General features: G+C 37.9%; 3 protein-coding genes across 4 annotated transcripts; 1 reads left to right on the forward strand and 2 right to left on the reverse strand.

Annotated features, from left to right (window-relative positions):
* Positions 1-864: 864 nt before the first annotated feature.
* Positions 865-3,675, forward strand: LOC122362660 (microfibril-associated glycoprotein 4-like). Its single transcript, XM_043264240.1, has 5 exons — positions 865-988; positions 1,081-1,281; positions 1,362-1,458; positions 1,553-1,720; positions 3,210-3,675. Exons 1-5 carry the CDS (start codon positions 983-985, stop codon positions 3,473-3,475), a joined length of 738 nt encoding a protein of 245 aa, XP_043120175.1. The 5' UTR covers positions 865-982; the 3' UTR covers positions 3,476-3,675.
* Positions 3,676-5,834: 2,159 nt separating this feature from the next.
* LOC122362918 (microfibril-associated glycoprotein 4-like) lies at positions 5,835-7,796 on the reverse strand. The gene is made up of 5 exons (XM_043264729.1): positions 7,696-7,796; positions 7,397-7,597; positions 7,220-7,316; positions 6,983-7,150; positions 5,835-6,443 (listed from the first exon to the last, which is right to left on the reverse strand). The coding sequence occupies exons 1-5, from the start codon at positions 7,699-7,701 to the stop codon at positions 6,184-6,186; spliced, it is 732 nt and encodes a 243-aa protein (XP_043120664.1). The 5' UTR covers positions 7,702-7,796; the 3' UTR covers positions 5,835-6,183.
* Positions 7,797-9,518: 1,722 nt separating this feature from the next.
* On the reverse strand, positions 9,519-18,558 carry LOC122356586 (NACHT, LRR and PYD domains-containing protein 12-like). 2 transcript variants are annotated; one of them, XM_043255514.1, is made up of 7 exons: positions 18,272-18,558; positions 15,725-16,000; positions 12,841-14,653; positions 12,304-12,471; positions 11,796-11,969; positions 10,800-10,846; positions 9,519-10,517 (listed from the first exon to the last, which is right to left on the reverse strand). In XM_043255514.1, the coding sequence occupies exons 2-7, from the start codon at positions 15,978-15,980 to the stop codon at positions 9,991-9,993; spliced, it is 2,985 nt and encodes a 994-aa protein (XP_043111449.1). In that variant the 5' UTR covers positions 15,981-16,000; positions 18,272-18,558; the 3' UTR covers positions 9,519-9,990. The 2 variants fall into 2 exon arrangements, with proteins under 2 accessions (XP_043111449.1, XP_043111537.1); XM_043255602.1 differs by lacking the exon at positions 18,272-18,558 and adding an exon at positions 16,232-18,247.
* Positions 18,559-18,718: the final 160 nt, after the last annotated feature.

Consider the following 18,718-nt stretch of genomic DNA (forward strand, 5'->3'; position numbering starts at 1 on the left):
TCTACAGAATTTACTGCGAAGCCCCTAATGAATCGTCACCAGACGCAGGGTTTAATTTGGTTTCGTTTTTTGGTTTTGAGCTTTAGAAGATTTTGTAGCCATCGACTCCCATTATATGACTGACAGACTGCAACATTAAAAATCTTCTTTTCTGTTCTACTGAAGAAACACAGTCGCCTACATAGTGGAAATAAGCAGATAAACACCACATTTTCATTTTTGCTTGAACTATCCCTTTAAAATCAATATATTTCAACAGCATGGCTTTGTAGTTGAACTGAAATGCTGCGGTCAGGATCGGTCACTATGCAAAAAATACACCAAAGACGACCACAGACTGCTGAAACCTCATCAAGCAAGAATGGGACCAAATTCCAACACAGAAACTCATAACCTCTCCAAACTGTTTTCAAAAGAAGAAGAGATCCTACATCATTGTAAACTTTCCCAGTTTAAACTTTTTTTTCTTTATGTTTCATTGTAAATAAAAATGGCTCCTGTGATTCTACTTGTTGTCATTTTATTCTCGATACAAAACACTAAAAAATTCAGGTTATATTTGTCTGGTCACCAGAGTTGTCTGAGGCTATTTAAATGTAATAAAATAATTAATGTAAATAAAATTGCTGTGGTCATTTTGTTCTAAGTGACTGTGTGAGTCAGTGTGTATTTTTCCCAGCAGGATGGGTTATTCGCCATAATCCGATATTTAATTTTGTCTCTCTAAACATAAATTACAGGTCATATGATCATATCGCTAGACATCTAGAGCTTCATTGTGGACATTTACATAAAGATGCAGAGGAGGAGCCTGAGAATCTGAATAGATATATATACACAGAGTATTTGCACCAAACAGCACAACACAAACGGTAAGTTACTTTACGGAACATAACAACATACACTTGATATAAAAGTGATTGTTATTTCTGACTATATAAAACAGATCCCTGCTGTGATCTGCTGAAGGAATACTGAGAATATGGCAGTAAGTTCATCAATAACTCTTTCTCTGTTTCTCAAGGCGTTTTCATCTTTTTTTCGCTGTGACATCCGTCTCTCTCTCTCGGTGTCGTGTAGATGATGGTGTTTTTGGCGGCTCTTCTACCGGCTGTTTTGGGAAGTGACTGTAAATTCATGCCAGTCGACTGTTCTGAGATTTATAACTCAGGACAAAAAATCAGTGGGATTTATCCAATCTATCCGGTAGATGATGTTCCTGTCTGGGTTTACTGCCAGATGATCTCAGATGGAAACGCTGCAGACAGAGGAGGATGGACGGTATGAATGTGACTTTATATCATTAAACACACATCAGAACATTCATCATGAGTCATATCTTCTCTATAAACCCATCTCAGGTGATTCAGAGGAGAATGGATGGCAGCGTGAATTTCTTTCGGCCGTGGAATCAGTACAAGAGAGGATTTGGGAATATAGAGAGTGAATACTGGCTGGGTAAGATCTCACAGAGAGAGTGTGTGTGTTCATGTCTAGTGTTGAACATGTTCTTCATGTGTGTGTGTGTGTGTGTGTGTGTGTGTGTGATCAGGGCTGGAGAACATGTATCAGCTGACACGAGACAGGAAGTACATGCTGAGAGTGGATCTGGAGGACTTTGAAGGAAATAAAGCTTTCGCTCAGTACTCGTCCTTCTCTGTTGGTCCTGAAGCTGATGGGTATCGACTGAGTGTTTCAGGGTTCACTGATGGAGGAGCACGTAGGTGTTTCGTTCTATGCCTTTGAGTTTTGGATTCTTTTTTGTTCCTTCCTGTTTAGTTTTATTCCTTACTTTTTGATCTTTGTCTGGCGTCGTCTCTTTTATGGTTGTGTTACTTGCCTGCTTTGTTTGTTTTACATGCGAATAAGACTATGTTAACATTTTATTTTAAGTTAATTACCTAGTAAGTATTAAGTAGCAGCCGATGTATTACATAAAAAGTTATGGAATTCATGATTTAATGGTTTGTTGATTTGAAACAGTTGGATTTAAGCTTAAATACATGTATTACCTTTCTTTCCTTTGTAACGTTACGGCTGTTCTATAACGTATTTACATGATCAGGACATTTTATTTCCTGTAAGTTCAATGGCTGCTATTAAGTACCTAATTAGATAATTAGGTACACTAGAGTTCCTAACACTGGTTCTTCAGTGTCTCCCGGTTCTTATCATCTCCTGGCGTTATCTCAATCAAATGGGTTTTATTTTCCACCTTGGCTCTTTCCGTCATATACCCACCAATTTATAAAGGAACTAAACTGGATTGCTCATGCTTTCCCCTAGTATTACCATGCATTATACTGTTACAGAAGCAGACTCACAAGATGGTTAGAGTAGATATAAAACCAGGTTGTTGGCAATGAGCTCATAGGCAGTTTGGAGAAATGGCAGGTGGGTATTATCTTCAAAACAAGAGCCCTTGATGTAAATAAAGTGATAAATGGATGCTACAGATTAGAGGTCTAAGGAATAGTAGCACACACCTCAGAGCTTGAATGAATGCAGACGATGGAGTGGAGATGGAGTAAGTCCACAAGGTAAGTCTTGCTCGGAGGATCCATAACATGCATTGAATTAATAGAAAATCATGCATTTAATGAGAAAACATTTTCATATCTAACGTATCCCTGTACATCCTTACAAGGCAGAGCATGCAAACGCTTCTTTGTTTAATGTCAGGATTTATCTTGTTAGTTAAAAAGTTCAGTTCATATGCGTTACAGCAGCGAACTTCAGATGAACACGATGGCTGACAAAATCCTTAACATATGCAAAAATGACAAGCTTATTCTAAAATCTGAATAATGATTTATGCTTTGTATTCACGCACCTTAACTTGCCTCGTATAGTTGCTTTTTATGTCATGTGTTGTAGTGCTTTTATTCACACGATAGGCTGACTCTCAATTAGGAGAATCAACGGTCCATTTGAGAGATGTTTGACTCTTAAAGGCCCGTTGACTGTCATTATATGGCATGGTATTGACAGTTCATTTTTGTTCATTTGTGTTCTACTGAAGAAACAAAGTCGCCTAAATTCTCTGGGGATATACAGATAAACATCACATTATCATTTTTGGGTGAACTATCCCTTTAAAATATTTGTGTAGAATTGGAGAGTCTGAAATACATGTTGCTGGAAATTAAACATTATAAATGCTAAATATGTAATCTGTATGCCCTCAATGATGTTCTAACTCTTTGCAGAAGACGCTATGTCCTTCCACGACGGACAGAAGTTCTCCACCTTTGACAAGGACCAAGATTCTGACAACGTTAACTGTGCCAGACAGTATTTGGGAGCGTTTTGGTACAAAAACTGTTACGGTACGAACCCCAACGGTGTGTATTTATGGGGAAAAGATTTTTATCCCACTGCAAAAGTTTTGCCCATTGGAAATGTTTGGCCAAGCTGGAAGGGGTACGATGTCGGTCTGAAATCCATCAGCATGAAGATCACACGTGTGTCTTAGAAACAACGTCTGATACTGTTTCCGCTGTTCGATCAACTTCAGGTTGAAGTTTTACTTTTCTCAGTGTAAGCACATCAGATGATACTGTCTATATTTCTCTATTGTTGTTCTGCTATGTTCACATCAGATAGGGTGATCTTCTTAAAGCCTGTATGTGTTGAATCACCTAATAATAAAATGTGGCATCTTTTTTAATCATATTTGATTAAATCTGAATTTGATCGTTATTTATGTTTCAAATAAATGCTGTTCTTTATCTTTGTATTCATCAAATAATCCTGAAAGGTTAAAGTATTTTTTTAGCTATAAATCATTAGTAATAATGAATCAAATTTCTAATCTAATTTCAGATTACCTTCTGTTAGCCAGCTAACCTGAACATGCTTCGCTTAGAGAGATGGCAGAGATAAACTGTCTTACTCTGTTACAGAAAATTCAACAATTATCAGGATTTTTTAAACATATATTTTTAAACCAATTGATCTAATTGCGGATGTGGCCGCATTAAAAAGAATTAGATCAGACAAAGAAACTATACGTGGTGTTAGTTTCATACAGATAACTTTATCACAGAATATTTCTTTTCTACATGACTAACAGCACGCTTTCTATAGATCTCTCTATATGTCTGTGGGTCATGTTTTCTCTGAGTTACAGGTCATTTTATTGACGGGTTTCAACCTGTTTATTTTCTTTATGAATGTTTTGTTGATATAGTGACTGTATGCAAAAAATAACAATCTAATTTACAGATTAGACTGATGTATTGCTCTACGATACTGTACGACAAAACTCAAAGCTCTTTTCAGCGTGATCTGGAGAAGATGCCACTGCTCAAAGTGAGTGAGTGTGTGTGTGTGTGAGTGTGTGAGTGAGTGTGTGTGTGTGTGTGTGTGTGTGTGTGTGTGTGTGTGTGTGTGTGTGTGTGTGTGTGTGTGTGTGTGTGTGTGTGTGTGTGTGTGTGTGTGTGTGTGTGTGTGTGTGTGTGTGTGTGTGTGTGTGTGTGTGTGTGTGTGTGTGTGTGTGTGTGTGTGTGTGTGTGTGTGTGTGTGTGTGTGTGTGTGTGTGTGTGTGTGTGTGTGTGTGTGTGTGTGTGTGTGTGTGTGTGTGTGTGTGTGTGTGTGTGTGTGTGTGTGTGTGTGTGTGTGTGTGTGTGTGTGTGTGTGTGTGTGTGTGTGTGTGTGTGTGTGTGTGTGTGTGAGTGTGTGTGTGTGTGTGTGTGTGTGTGTGTGTGTGTGTGTGTGTGTGTGTGTGTGTGTGTGTGTGTGTGTGTGTGTGTGTGTGTGTGTGTGTGTGTGTGTGTGTGTGTGTGTGTGTGTGTGTGTGTGTGTGTGTGTGTGTGTGTGTGTGTGTGTGTGTGTGTGTGTGTGTGTGTGTGTGTGTGTGTGTGTGTGTGTGTGTGTGTGTGTGTGTGTGTGTGTGTGTGTGTGTGTGTGTGTGTGTGTGTGTGTGTGTGTGTGTGTGTGTGTGTGTGTGTGTGTGTGTGTGTGTGTGAGTGTGTGTGTGTGTGTGTGTGTGTGTGTGTGTGTGTGTGTGTGTGTGTGTGTGTGTGTGTGTGTGTGTGTGTGTGTGTGTGTGTGTGTGTGTGTGTGTGTGTGTGTGTGTGTGTGTGTGTGTGTGTGTGTGTGTGTGTGTGTGTGTGTGTGTGTGTGTGTGTGTGTGTGTGTGTGTGTGTGTGTGTGTGTGTGTGTGTGTGTGTGTGTGTGTGTGTGTGTGTGTGTGTGTGTGTGTGTGTGTGTGTGTGTGTGTGTGTGTGTGTGTGTGTGTGTGTGTGTGTGTGTGTGTGTGTGTGTGTGTGTGTGTGTGTGTGTGTGTGTGTGTGTGTGTGTGTGTGTGTGTGTGTGTGTGTGTGTGTGTGTGTGTGTGTGTGTGTGTGTGTGTGTGTGTGTGTGTGTGTGTGTGTGTGTGTGTGTGTGTGTGTGTGTGTGTGTGTGTGTGTGTGTGTGTGTGTGTGTGTGTGTGTGTGTGTGTGTGTGTGTGTGTGTGTGTGTGTGTGTGTGTGTGTGTGTGTGTGTGTGTGTGTGTGTGTGTGTGTGTGTGTGTGTGTGTGTGTGTGTGTGTGTGTGTGTGTGTGTGTGTGTGTGTGTGTGTGTGAGTGTGTGTGTGTGTGTGTGTGTGTGTGTGTGTGTGTGTGTGTGTACACTTCACTGTACTTTCATTTCAACATGTCATAAACTGTTATTTTATTATATTGAGATCTAGATCTAAGACAATTAGTGATATTATCAACATCCTTACTGTTACTCATTCAGGCGATTTCCTTAAAGATTCCTTAAAGTTCAAAGTTCTCTCAAAGCAAACAAGATGTTTATTTAGGTGCTGAGGCTGGTAACAATGCATCGGAAAGATAATGTGTGTCCATGTTACATGAATGTTATTTGAAAATAAATAGGGAGCATTTAATGAGTTCTGACTGAAAGGTGTGTGGAAGCTCGGTGATATGACGTGCAGCTTTACAGAACTTAAATATGATTTACTAGAACAGAACTCTTTCCCAAACAAGAATCTGCTCACATTCAAAAACAAGGAGAAAACACGATCATAAAATCAGTTCCTTCAAGTGTCATTAGCATCTGTCTGTTCAGACTGTGATGCTTTCTGAAAATAAATAATAATAACAAACACAAAGGGTTTGCGAATGGCGTGACTAGTGGAAGACTCCTCATGTTTTTGTATACAGCATACTTTTGCTCCAGGAAACGCTAATGTTACCAGAAAACACTTTTGATCTTGATGCTGATAGACTTCATACTGACGTCATAGTTCATTTTCCAGGTGTGCCAAACAACACCGACGGCAAAGTGTGTGGCATCTTCTCCCCACAAATACACACCGGTGGGATTTGTTACGTGACAGTTATTGTACCAGAATCCCCCGAGATACTGTTTGGCACAGTTACCAGGGTCATTGTCCTGGTCGTTATCAAAGGTTGTGAACTTCATATCGTTATGTTGGGTCAAAGAGTCACCTGCAGAGAGGAAGAGCTGGTTAATGAGATTAATAGTGTATATAACATGGTCTAGTTCCTACCTTTACCCAGATGGGTTTTATAATAAATACACAGTTTTCCAATCAGCAGTCTTTATTTTACCCACATTGTGTATATTATCAGAGTATTATGGCTAATATCCCACACTTTTCTTGGATATTTCAGATTAACGTCCAGTTTTCCTAACATTTACCAATGAACAAACAGTCTGGGTCCAAATTTATGAAAAAGTAAAAAAGTGTTTATTTATCGTTTAATAATTTCTTATTACGAAATGATGGATTGATGCACTTTATTGGACTTCAAAATCTCAACCCCCATTTAACCCAGTGATATAAAGCTTAGAAGAGCCAGGACATTTAATTGCATGTGTCTGAAAGAAGAAAGTCATGCACACCTAGGGATGTCTTGGGGGTAAAACATGAAATCATTTTCTTTTTTGGCTGAATCCTTTTAAAATTACAAAAAAAAGGTGCATGATCGGGGTGTGCATTTATTTAGGAATAGAAGTGCCTTACCTGCTCCTCCATCAGTGAACCCTGAAACATGTAGTTTATATCCAGAACATTCACAATCCACAGAGAAAGACGAGTACTGAGCAAAACCCTTCCTTCCTTCAAAGTCCTCCAGATCCACTCTCAGCATGTACTTCCTGTTTCGTGTCAGCTGATACATGTTCTCCAGCCCTGATCACACACACACACGAAGAACATGTTCAACACACACACACACACACTCTCTCTGTGAGATCTTACCCAGCCAGTATTCACTCTCTATATTCCCAAATCCTCTCTTGTACTGATTCCACGGCCGATAGAAATTCACGCTGCCATCCATTCTCCTCTGAATCACCTGAGATGGGTTTATAGAGAAGATATGACTCATGATGAATGTTCTGATGTGTGTTTAGTGATATAAAGTCACATTCATACCGTCCATCCTCCTTTATCTTCATCTTTCCCATCTGAGATCATGTCACAGTGAACCCAGACAGGAACATCTCCTGCAGGATAGATGGAGTAGATCCCGCTGGCCGTCTGTCCTGAGTTGTAGACGTCAGAGCAGTCGACTGGCCTGAATTTACAGTCACTTCCAAATACAGCTGGAAGAAGAACCACTAAGAACACCAACATCTTCATGAGACAGAGAGAGAAAGAGATGAACATCACACTGATAATAAACACATACGAGTGTAGACCACTGGTTCACGGTAACTAATACATGAACTTACTGCCATCTTCTCAGGCTCTATCACAGCAGAAACCTGTTTTATCTAGAAAAGTCTGTTTTATATTGTATTTTCTAAAAATTCCAGAATATTGTTCGAGGTAAATGAAGAATAAAGCGGTAACTCACCGTTTGTGTTGTTGAGACTGACGCGAGCTCTCTTTATATATCTGTCTCCTCCTCTGTCTCCTCCTCCATCACTTCTCTAACAGATATGTACTTAAATAAAAATATTAATTATGCAATTTGGAACTTTTGCATTTCTCAGTGTTGACTTCAGTCTTGCTGGCAATACACAGGTTTTTATTTTAACTTTATATACAGACATACCAAGTTTAATGATTATGAATCCGTATGGTGTTTCATTTGGTAATAAACCCCAGTTATTTTGTTGCAGTGTGTTTCTGACGGAGAGAATAAATGAATTCAGCAACTATCAAGATGTTCAAATGCATGTTTTTTTATGAAAGCGTATCTAGAGGCATGTCTCGTGTTTCCCAAAAGGGGTTTCACAGGGAATATGCATCATTCAAAATAATATATTTTGGTAATACTTAAATCTCACTATTAATTAGTTGCTTATATTAGCATAAAGATTACTAGCATACTGGCTGTTTATTATAAAGCACATATTCTGCACAACCTTATTCTACGTCCTACCCACTAGTTATTACACAAAAGTTAATAGTTAAAAGGTGCACACAGGAAAACATCAGGACTTGAGCAATTGGACTTTACATTTTAAACATCTCATAAAATGTTATTTTGAGAAAGAACCATGCATCTAAATCAGCAATTACTCGCATAATCATTAACATCCTTACTGTTACACATGCAGACTACTTCCCCAAAGATTCAAAGGGCTAATCAGGAGGAAACACATTTGAAAGTTCTCTTAAAGCAAACTAAAAAGTATACTTGCAATAATTACACTTTAGCAAAAATCAATGTGTGAAAGTAGTGCTAAAGTACAACTAACGATAGACTGAAGTATACTTCTGTAAAAATACAATAAAATACTGTTTTCCATTACTGTAAAGTTGCATTACAGTACTGTACAACTGACCTACTGTAAAAATACAGGGAAACTGTTAACAGTGCAATGATTATCACTGAGAGAACGTGCAATGAACCTCATAAAACTATTGTTTTCCACTTAAAACTCTTCCAAGTTCCCTAAACTACATTTCACAATGAACCTCAGAGTGATTTATTCTTTATCTAAGCCGAGTTTTGCCAGAAAGCTTCATTTTATTTTCACATCCATAGTTTTAGGTGGTGAAGGGGAATGATAGGAGGGAAAACCGAAGGGAATGAAGGTCTCTGAAGTACAATCAAGAAACTTACACTTAATAATAATAACCCCTACCCTTAATGATAATACACTAAAATGTATCTGTAATGTAAGGCTCTAACAGCTCTGCAGTGACGCACGGTTTTTCCAAGCAAGGGTTGGCTCTTTCGTTTAGAAGAAGGGTCTGCCATGTTGGGTTCCTGCAGTATAGAAGTGAACCGTCGATGTATTTCTATAGTCTTTGGTAAAACACGCAGAAACGTGAAACACAAACAGTATCAAGAACTCAAATTATATATATATATATATATATATATATATATATATATATATATATATATATATATATATATATATATATATATATATATTTATTTAACAACTTTATTCCTTTGCATATATGTGTGTCATTTATATTGAGTCCATAATGTGCTAACTATTAAAATGTTCTTCAATCGGAGTCATGAGGAGAAAGAGGGTGAAGAAGTCGTTGTGGAGGATGATGAGAGAGAGTCAACATTATAAACACAAAGTGATTGCATTTAGATTTTTATTATGAAGATGTGGACAATAACAATATGCTCTTTTTACAGTATGTTAAAATACCTGCAATGTGTTTGCAATAAATGAAATACTAGATTCTGTTACACATCTGATACATATCATCTATTAAATTCACAAGGCGTTTTATTTCTTTATTTGCGTTTGTTATATATATCTGGTTCCTGCTCTGAACTGAAGAAAGCTCTGAAGCTCCTCCCAAAGGTCTCTATGTCTGTCACAACCTCACATAAATACAGACACATCCCAGGAAGAAGCAGAGCACCAGAAAAAGGTGTCTCTCTTCAACTCCCAAAACACCCAAAAGGTCACCAAACAGTGTTCAAGCTAACGGCAGACTACTGCAAAACCCGTCCGGTGAAGGCCTACCGACGAGCCTATCAGTGCCAGCACCTTAAATAAACCTCATCAGTGCCAGCTAATGTAAAAAGTGCTTGTGTGTACTCAAACCTGACACAGAGACAGTGAAGAATCATAATGAACCCCGAACCCAGCGTAGAGGGGTTCGGTGAATGTGGTGTTGAATGTGTGTAAGTGTGTGAGTGTGTGTGTGTCAGAGACGCTGTAGAAGGACAGAGAGCCGGCCGACCAGTCCAGATAAACTCCTACTCTATTAGAGGATGAAGGGACTGTGCTAGTTTTCTTATTATTGTGACGGACAGTGAATCTGTTATCAAAGTACCACAGACTCCAGGATTTATCATTGTATCCAAACCAACAACCTTTCCGTTCTTTCCTGCTGATGCCTTTATAGGACACTGCTATAATAGCAAACCTCCCGCTCCATTCAGCCTCCCAGTAATGGCGTCCAGTCAGACTCTCTCCACACAGAACCTGATCGCACAGCTCGAATCTCTCTGGGTGATCAGGATACGGCTGGTAAACATACACAAGTGTGACGGTCCTGTTCTCATCCGACAGAATGAGTCGAGTGTGTGCTGTGTTTGGATCCAGTGTGAGATCACAGGCCCCTGAACACAAGAAGAGAGAAACGGTCCCTTACAATATCTGAGTAGCATACATGAATTATTTAATATTTGAACAGACGACACATTCCCAATTAAAAGAGAACAGATTATGTGGCTGAATATTGGACATGTTAGCTGAATTATATTTGATTGCACTGTTCATCAGAGTCATAAAGGATGGGTTGAGGATGGTTTCAAAGTGCCTTCACTATTAATGACTCTCAAAAAAGGTTGAGAATCACTCATCTACAACACTTATCTATTAAATGTTTGAAGACACATTACATTTTCTTGGTCCTGCTGACATTCTGATCGCTCCTCCATGATCCACACTATAAACACACAAACACAATCTCTAATCTCCATCATCAGGACATTCATCACTGTGTATATATATATATATATATATATATATATATATATATATATATATATATATATATATATATATATATATATTTATATATATATATTTTATTTCTTTTTTTTGCTATCAACATTGCAGGAGGGCCAAAACAAAAATGTACAGTCTTTCAATTGTTTACAATAAAAATGAAATATAAACACTTGTTAACTATTAACTACTACTTTTCCCTCAAAAAAATCTTAATTTGTTCCTTATTAATGGTTTGTAAGGTTTAGTTTAGGTACTGGGTATGCAGCAAAAACGTGTTACTGTAGCAGTACTTTGTATTTGTTCTTTTACTCAAGTAATTCTGAAAATGAACAGAAAATAAACTACTTTAGTGGAGTAATATTTTATTGGGGTGTCTGCATCTGCACTTTACTCAAGTACTTGATTTGAGTTCCCTGAAGTTTAACTAGTGTTGTGTTATACTGTGATCATCCTATAATAAGAATTAAGATACTGTAATAAGGAGATGACATCACAAAATATTTGCGCTCTGCATTTAACACACACTCACACACACACTCACACACACACACACTCACACTCACACTCACACACACACACACACACACACACACACACACACACACACACACACACACACACACTCACACTCACACTCACACACTCACACACACACACTCAATCCTGGTATTGAGGGAGGAAAGAGCACTGGTTATTCCCTCAACTTCCAACAATTCCTAAAAACTCGAACCTGCAACTTTTGGGTTAAACATCGGATTATCTAACCAGTAGGCCATGACTGCCCAGTAAGATACTGTAATAAGTGTTCCCTATTTTTTTGAGCAGTGTATACAAATTTACTTAGTGTACCATAACTGTAAATTTTTTCTAACCACCAAACGTACTTTAGTATCTGCAGTGTATAGTCTGGATCCTCCAGTTTGTGTTTGAGCAGCTGCACTCCTGAATCTCCTGGGTGATTGTAGCTCAGATCCAGCTCTCTCAGGTGTGAGGGGTTTGAACTCAGAGCTGAAGACAAATAACCACAGCCTTCCTCTGTCACCATACAGCCTGACAACCTACAGACACACATCAAAAGTCCAATTACATTATTGGTCACTTTGCAAAAATATCTAAATTAGTGGCCTGAATTATATTAAGAAATATTTAGCCTAATAATCAAAGCTGCAATAGTTAAATTTATCAAAAGGTTTATGGAATCTAATTGAATCACGTCTGGTTAATGCACAGTTTAAGGACAAAATTAGCAGATTTAGGTAATTCAAATTCTACAGTTATTTACTCTATTACTCTAGATTTCTAATTTGAGGCTGTATTACGTCAATTCTGCGTCAATATCAATGTTCAGAGTAACATTGTAAAAGTATGTCTGTTCTCAGAGCTGTACATCACCTCAGTATCTGCAGCTGACAGTTTGGACTCTTCAGTCCATCGGAGAGCAGCTTCACTCCTGAATCCTGCAGGTCATTGTTACTCAGATCCAGCTCCCTCAGGATAGAGGACTGTAACACCAACGACAAACTCCCACAACACTCAACAGTGAGATTACAGGACTGTAGCCTGTGTGAAAAACAAACAATGGTATAATGTGCATCAGAAAGGGTTCATAATATATGATTTGAAAGAAGAAAAAGCTTTTGATTGTAGAGATGATAATACCATCAAATATATCCTGTGATTATTGAATTGCAATTTAATACTCTTCCTTTACATATTTTTTTCAGTAATTGAACTCTTCATAAAACAAATCCTGTATTTATAGACCAGTATTTTTGTAGCATTCAATTTCTTTAATTAATGAAACACAATAGATGCAATTTACCTTGTCTGCTTTTGGAGATTCAGTGTTACTTAAGGAAATGTCATATCACATCCTAATTACACAGATAAATGATGTAAATGCGTGAATAAATAAAAAAATATTCTCACAGTGCCCTTCTTGTGTTTTTGATCACTGGCAACATTCTCATCAGTGCTTCTTCAGATCTTCTGTATTTTTGCAGTTCCAACTTATCTTGAGTGCTTTCTGACATCAGCAGCACATACACCAGAGCTGACCACTGAGCAGAGGACAGATTCTGTGCTGAAAGATTTCCAGAGCTCAGGTTCTTCTGGATATCACTTACAAAGTCATATTTCAGTTCACTTAGGCAGAAGAACAGATTGATTGTCCTCTCCGCTGATTTCTCCTTCTCTATTGTCTGTTTTATATAGTCAACGGTGTTTTTAATATTCATAGTTTTCAGTTCCACTTCTGGCAGCAGTTCCTTCAAGTCATTCTGATTGGACTCCAATGAGAGACCCAAGAGAAACCGGAGGAAAAGGTCCAGGTGTCCATTCTCACTTTGTAATGCCTTGTTGACTGCAGACTTCAGAAGATGAAACAGTGGCCTGTTAGAAAGTTTCCATGATATTGTCTTTTTCCATGTGTGAAAAAATAGGTTTGATTTCTCATCTTTGTAAATCAAAAACACATAGAGAGCAGCAAGGAACTCCTGGACACTGAGATGTACAAAGCTGTAAATGTTTTTGGCTGAAACAGCCTTTTCCTCCTGAAAGATCTGAGTGCATAATCCAGAGTACACCGACCCTTCACTGACATCTAGTCCACACTCCTCAAGATCTTCTTTGTAGAAAATCAGATTTCCTTTCTCCAGCTGTTTAAAGGCCAGTTTCCCAAGCTTCAGGACAATCTTATCAAAGCATCTGGCTTCTAACCTAAGTTCAGGATTATCACTGTATTTTTTTTCCATCTGTTGCTTCTGAGAAAGCAAGAAGGCTGTGTACATCTCTGTGAGAGTTGTAGGAGTTTTGTCATTGCTCTCTCGAGCCAGCAGAGGCTGAAGAACAGTGAGAGAGATCCAGCAGAAAAGAGGGATGTGGCACATGATGTACAGACTCCTTGATTTTCTGATGTGACGCATGATGTTTCCGGCAAGCTCAAGACTGCTGTTTTTGATGAAATATTGCTCTTTTTGCTCATCGTTGAATCCTCGCACTTCTGTCACCTGATCAATGTGGTCTCTGGGTATCAGACCGGCTGCTGCTGGTCTGGATGTGATCCAGATGAGAGCAGACGAAACCAGATTCCTTTTGATCAGGTTTGTTACTATCTGACTCACAGTTGTTTTTTCATGCACATCCATTAATCTATCACAATCATGAAATCTCAAAGGGAAGCGACATTCATCCAGCCCATCGAAAATGAACATGACCTTACAGTCATCCTTAGGAAGTAAGGGTAGCTCTTGAGGATCACTAAAGAAGCATTCGTGAAGCAGTTCCATGAGACTGCAGTCCTTTGTAATCATATTCAGTCTACGGAATGGGAGTGGAAATATGAAGAGAATGTCCTGATTTTCCTTTTCTTCAGCCCAGTCAAGAATGAACTTATTGACAGAGACAGTTTTTCCCACCCCAGCAATCCCCATTGTTAACACTTTTTTGTTTTGTCGACCATCATCATGCTGAACTTTGAACAGATCATTGCACAAGATTGTGGTGTTCTTCACAGTAACGTGGTGGATGTTCAGTTGAATGCGTCTCACCTCGTGGTCATTCACTATTCCTCCAGTCTCGTTCTCCACCACGTATAGATCAGTGTAAATATCGTTCAGATATTTCTGATGACCCGTTTGTGAATTACCAATCAATATCCGATTATAGTCTTCTTGTAATCTGTTCTTCAGCCTGAGACTGATCTCTCTGTAATCAGCTGTATCAGCAACTTTAGGAGTTGAGACTTTGTGAAAAAGGAAAATAAAATAGCAAAACAAGTTAGTGATATCAAAATTAAGAGGGCTTTTTTTTTTTTTTTTTTTTTTTTACAAACTTGCCATATTGTTTTTTTTCAATAAGTGTATTTTTTAATTTTTTTTACCTCAGTGCTGTTATCATCACTTAAGATTACAACATACTAATAGAATAATCAGACAATTATACTTGTATTAAAAATGAAGCATTATGAATTCTTCTTGTCTGAATGTTAACATTTTAGTATTTAAACGGGATTATGTAAGATAGCGCAAGAAAAGTTTTGAGTGCCACAAGGATTTATCTAAGGACCTCTGGTATTTTAAAATATATATGACGGTTAAACAGACATGTCATGCATGTGCTCTCATATGGGGGTTCACAGGAATAGATAAAGACACTAATGCTTACTGTACTGAGTCTGTAAATGTGCTATTTCTGGGAATATGACTTACTTTGAATGAAATGTAAAAAGTAGTTCAAATATGTCATAACTTGGAAGCCCCAAATATTAAATATGTTAAATGAATGAAATGGAGTAAATGATTCAAATAACACTGTACACTAATCTATGCAATGTTACTGTTTCTGTGGGATAATGTGAGAGACAACTATCAAACTCAATATATTGTAAGTATTATTAACCCTCTATGGACACTTCGGCAATAGAATTATATGACGATAGCTTTAGTAATTACAATAACCATGTATTAATGCATATTTGTAATGTTGACTGAAGTTAGCCCTGGTTAGAACTGAAAATAATACTGGGAAAATAACAAAACTACTATGAACTCTACTTCTAATAACAATATAAATGCACTAAGGATTAATGAGTTTCTCTGTTCCTGCAAAACCTCAGACAAGCTGTGAATCTACACCAAATGTTCCTTATATCATAATAATCCTGATTAAACGTGATCATTGCTTCAACTTTGTTCATTTTTTCAGTATAGTCATTTACTGTGTGATATTTGTTATCCTAGAGTTGCCATATAGGCATCATCTCTAATAACATCTCTGTAGCCTATATAAAATACGTAATTTAACATTTAGTTACCTCTGATGTATTGGTTCTCTATCTCTTCAACCAGAAGATTCTGGTTCATCTTCTTCAGGATGTTAATTGTGATCTCAACAGCTTCTTTTTCTCCAAAAAGTGCCATCATTTTATCTACTGTGTCTAAGACATCTGCATTCTCCATCTCAGAAGCTGAAACACCCTCATAATTCTTCAAGTGCCACCGAAACTCTTTTAGATCATCCTTAACCAGATCCTTCAGTGGGTTTACGAGCAGCTCTTTAACACATGCCATCGTCCTTCAACGATTCACTTCTGCAGATCAAGAAAAACTAAATCTTAATAGCGGCGACAAGCAGCAATACAACATAAAGGGGATGTACGCAAAAATGAGAAGTACAGGTGTGAATTAAAAAGGAACAAAAACACATTTATTTCCCAATACACACAACTTGACCCACACTGGGCTTGGTCTTTGAGCATAACGTCGCTTGCTATGACATGAGGAAGTTTAGAGGAACAGGTGAGAATGATTTAAATACACACAAGATGCATTGCTTCTGGCCACAACACCTCTTGCGGTCTGGACATGTGCCACATGGGATTTGATCCCACGACTAGGTCTGCACGATGAATCCTTGTCATGCAGATCTCACCAGTAAAGCCATTCTGTGATTAGTAGGAGTAGTGTTCTCCATCACCAACATTTACTACCGAGACGTAGTTCTCTGACAAGCTACTGAAAAAAAGAAAGAAAGCGTACAGACACTTTAATCGTACGATTATCAAATAAAAAAATATATATTCACGATAACGATAATCTTGGCAAAGCTTGTCATTGAGCTATGGCTCTGTGTAATAAAGCTGCTTTTTCTCAAAGCATGTGAAAATATTACATTTAACGACCTATTTTTACTCCAAACTCACTTCATAACAGTCAAGTGTTTGAAATAAATCCTTTGTGAGATGATCTGGCGATTAGCATTGCATTATATATATGCTTTACTATAATGAAAATTCGAATCATTAGAGCTCAGATAAACCGAATATTACTCTAGTCGTATCAATCGTGTTGAATCAGTGAAAGCATTGAAATCTTCTGTTTATTCAGCTGCAGCAGTAGATAGAGTTTTACTACTGATGACAGAACTGACAGAGACACAATCACAGCTTCTGTCTAATCGTGATTTTGATTACATTTCAATTCATCGTGCAGCCTGCCCACAACCTGAACGGTTCGGGATCAACGGCTCAGCTCATTCAACAACCTGCTTGGAGGACGAGCACACGAAAGCAGGACTTAGAGCTAGCTAAATGCTAACGTAGCTTACAGTAGCTGAAGAGCCACATTAGAGAGAATGGCAACTGATTAGCACGTTACGCAATTAGTATGGCCTATTTTAGATCTGTATTTTGAAGTACAGCAAATATAAAGAATCAGTTTGTTCATTTCTGTGCGCCTTGGTCTAAAGATCATCCGATTCGGTTTTGGATAAAATTAGATAATGTTTGGGAGAAGTAGCAAAAGAACTTTTTCCACTTAAAGAATGGCCTGAAATGACACATTTGGTCAGTGATTTCAAAGTCGAGCATTTCTGAGAGAAAAAAAAAAGACTGTAACACTGACAGTGTTGGGAATTAACTGCACGTAATGGAAAATGAACATGTACGCAAACTGCAGCAGAGATCGGTCGCCAGCTGAGAAAAACGGTAGCGATGCTGTAGAGTACAAGCAACTGAAAAACAAAACACAACAGCGTGGCTTCTCCAGAGCAAAGTCACAGATAATAAGGATCTTGTTCTTCCTGTTTCTTTGCCGTCTAGCGCTTAGACACACACACACACACACACACACACACACACACACACACACACACACAATCACTGGCGGCGTGAACAGATGAATTTGACTAAGATTGGTGAATGTTTTTAAGACGGGTTTCAGTTTTGTGAATAAATACATTTGAGTACAGTTCTTTTCATTTCACTTGTGTTTGTAAGAGGGTTTTTTTCAGTTATGCATGTGAGGTTTCTTCTTACTGGTGTACATAAGTAATTATAGCCTTTAGGGCCCCTCATACGTTACTTTATTAAAGGTAATGAAAGGTAATAGAGATCATTTGGTCTCAACTTTTGAATCGCTGACTGTAGAGAGAAAGAAAAGGACAAATATCTTCAAATGATGTGTAAGTTACTCAAATGTACTTAATATCCTATGCCTTAAAACATTATTTCTTATCTATTGTGTAACAAAAATAAATGTTTAACAGGAACAGGGCTGGATATTCTCAGTGTTTCTGCAGAAAATACAACAACAAAATGTCAATGATACTGAAGTGATTAAAACACTTGAACAAGAAAAACTTGCATATTGTGTTAAATGCAGAAAAGAAAGAAAGCTTCATAATTCCACGCGGCGTCACTTCACAAGGACTTTAAACAAAGAAAGACTGTAAAACATACGTAACCTTTGTACTAGAAACCAATATCAGAAGGTGTTCTGTGTTGCGTATCTCATACCATAGCTTTAAAATAAATCGAGCATGCACTTGAATTATTAGCTTTTCATTAAAAAAAAAAACTCACCACAGAGGAACCTTCGGTCCAAAAAGTCCAAATTTTGCAAATCCTTTTAATTTAACCAAAATGTAAAAGGAGAAACTTCATGAAGTATGAGATGAAAAAAGTAAGTAACTATAAGTTACACTGAAGAATAAGACATGGTATAATGAGCTTCGGGCTTCTAGAGCTCGGTGAGAGCAGAACTTGAGTCAGCTAACAGTGTTTTATAAGAAGGATATGAGGTTCTCTCATTAACTTGGGAAAACTGTCCAAAGTCCTTTCCTTTTCCTGTTCAAACATCTTTCAGTGTGTCTTCTGTTGCATCATTTCCCTGAACACACGCAGACACGAGGATGCTCGAGAAAACCAAAAAGATTGTAAAAGGCTAAAAACGCTACCGTAAAAACTTGCTTTTTGGAACAAATATCAAAATATTATGCGACAATAAAATATAGCCTAATGTAGCCTTGG

This window comes from Puntigrus tetrazona, chromosome 1, assembly GCF_018831695.1.
Source record: "Puntigrus tetrazona isolate hp1 chromosome 1, ASM1883169v1, whole genome shotgun sequence".
NCBI classification, from domain to species: Eukaryota; Metazoa; Chordata; class Actinopteri; order Cypriniformes; family Cyprinidae; genus Puntigrus; species Puntigrus tetrazona.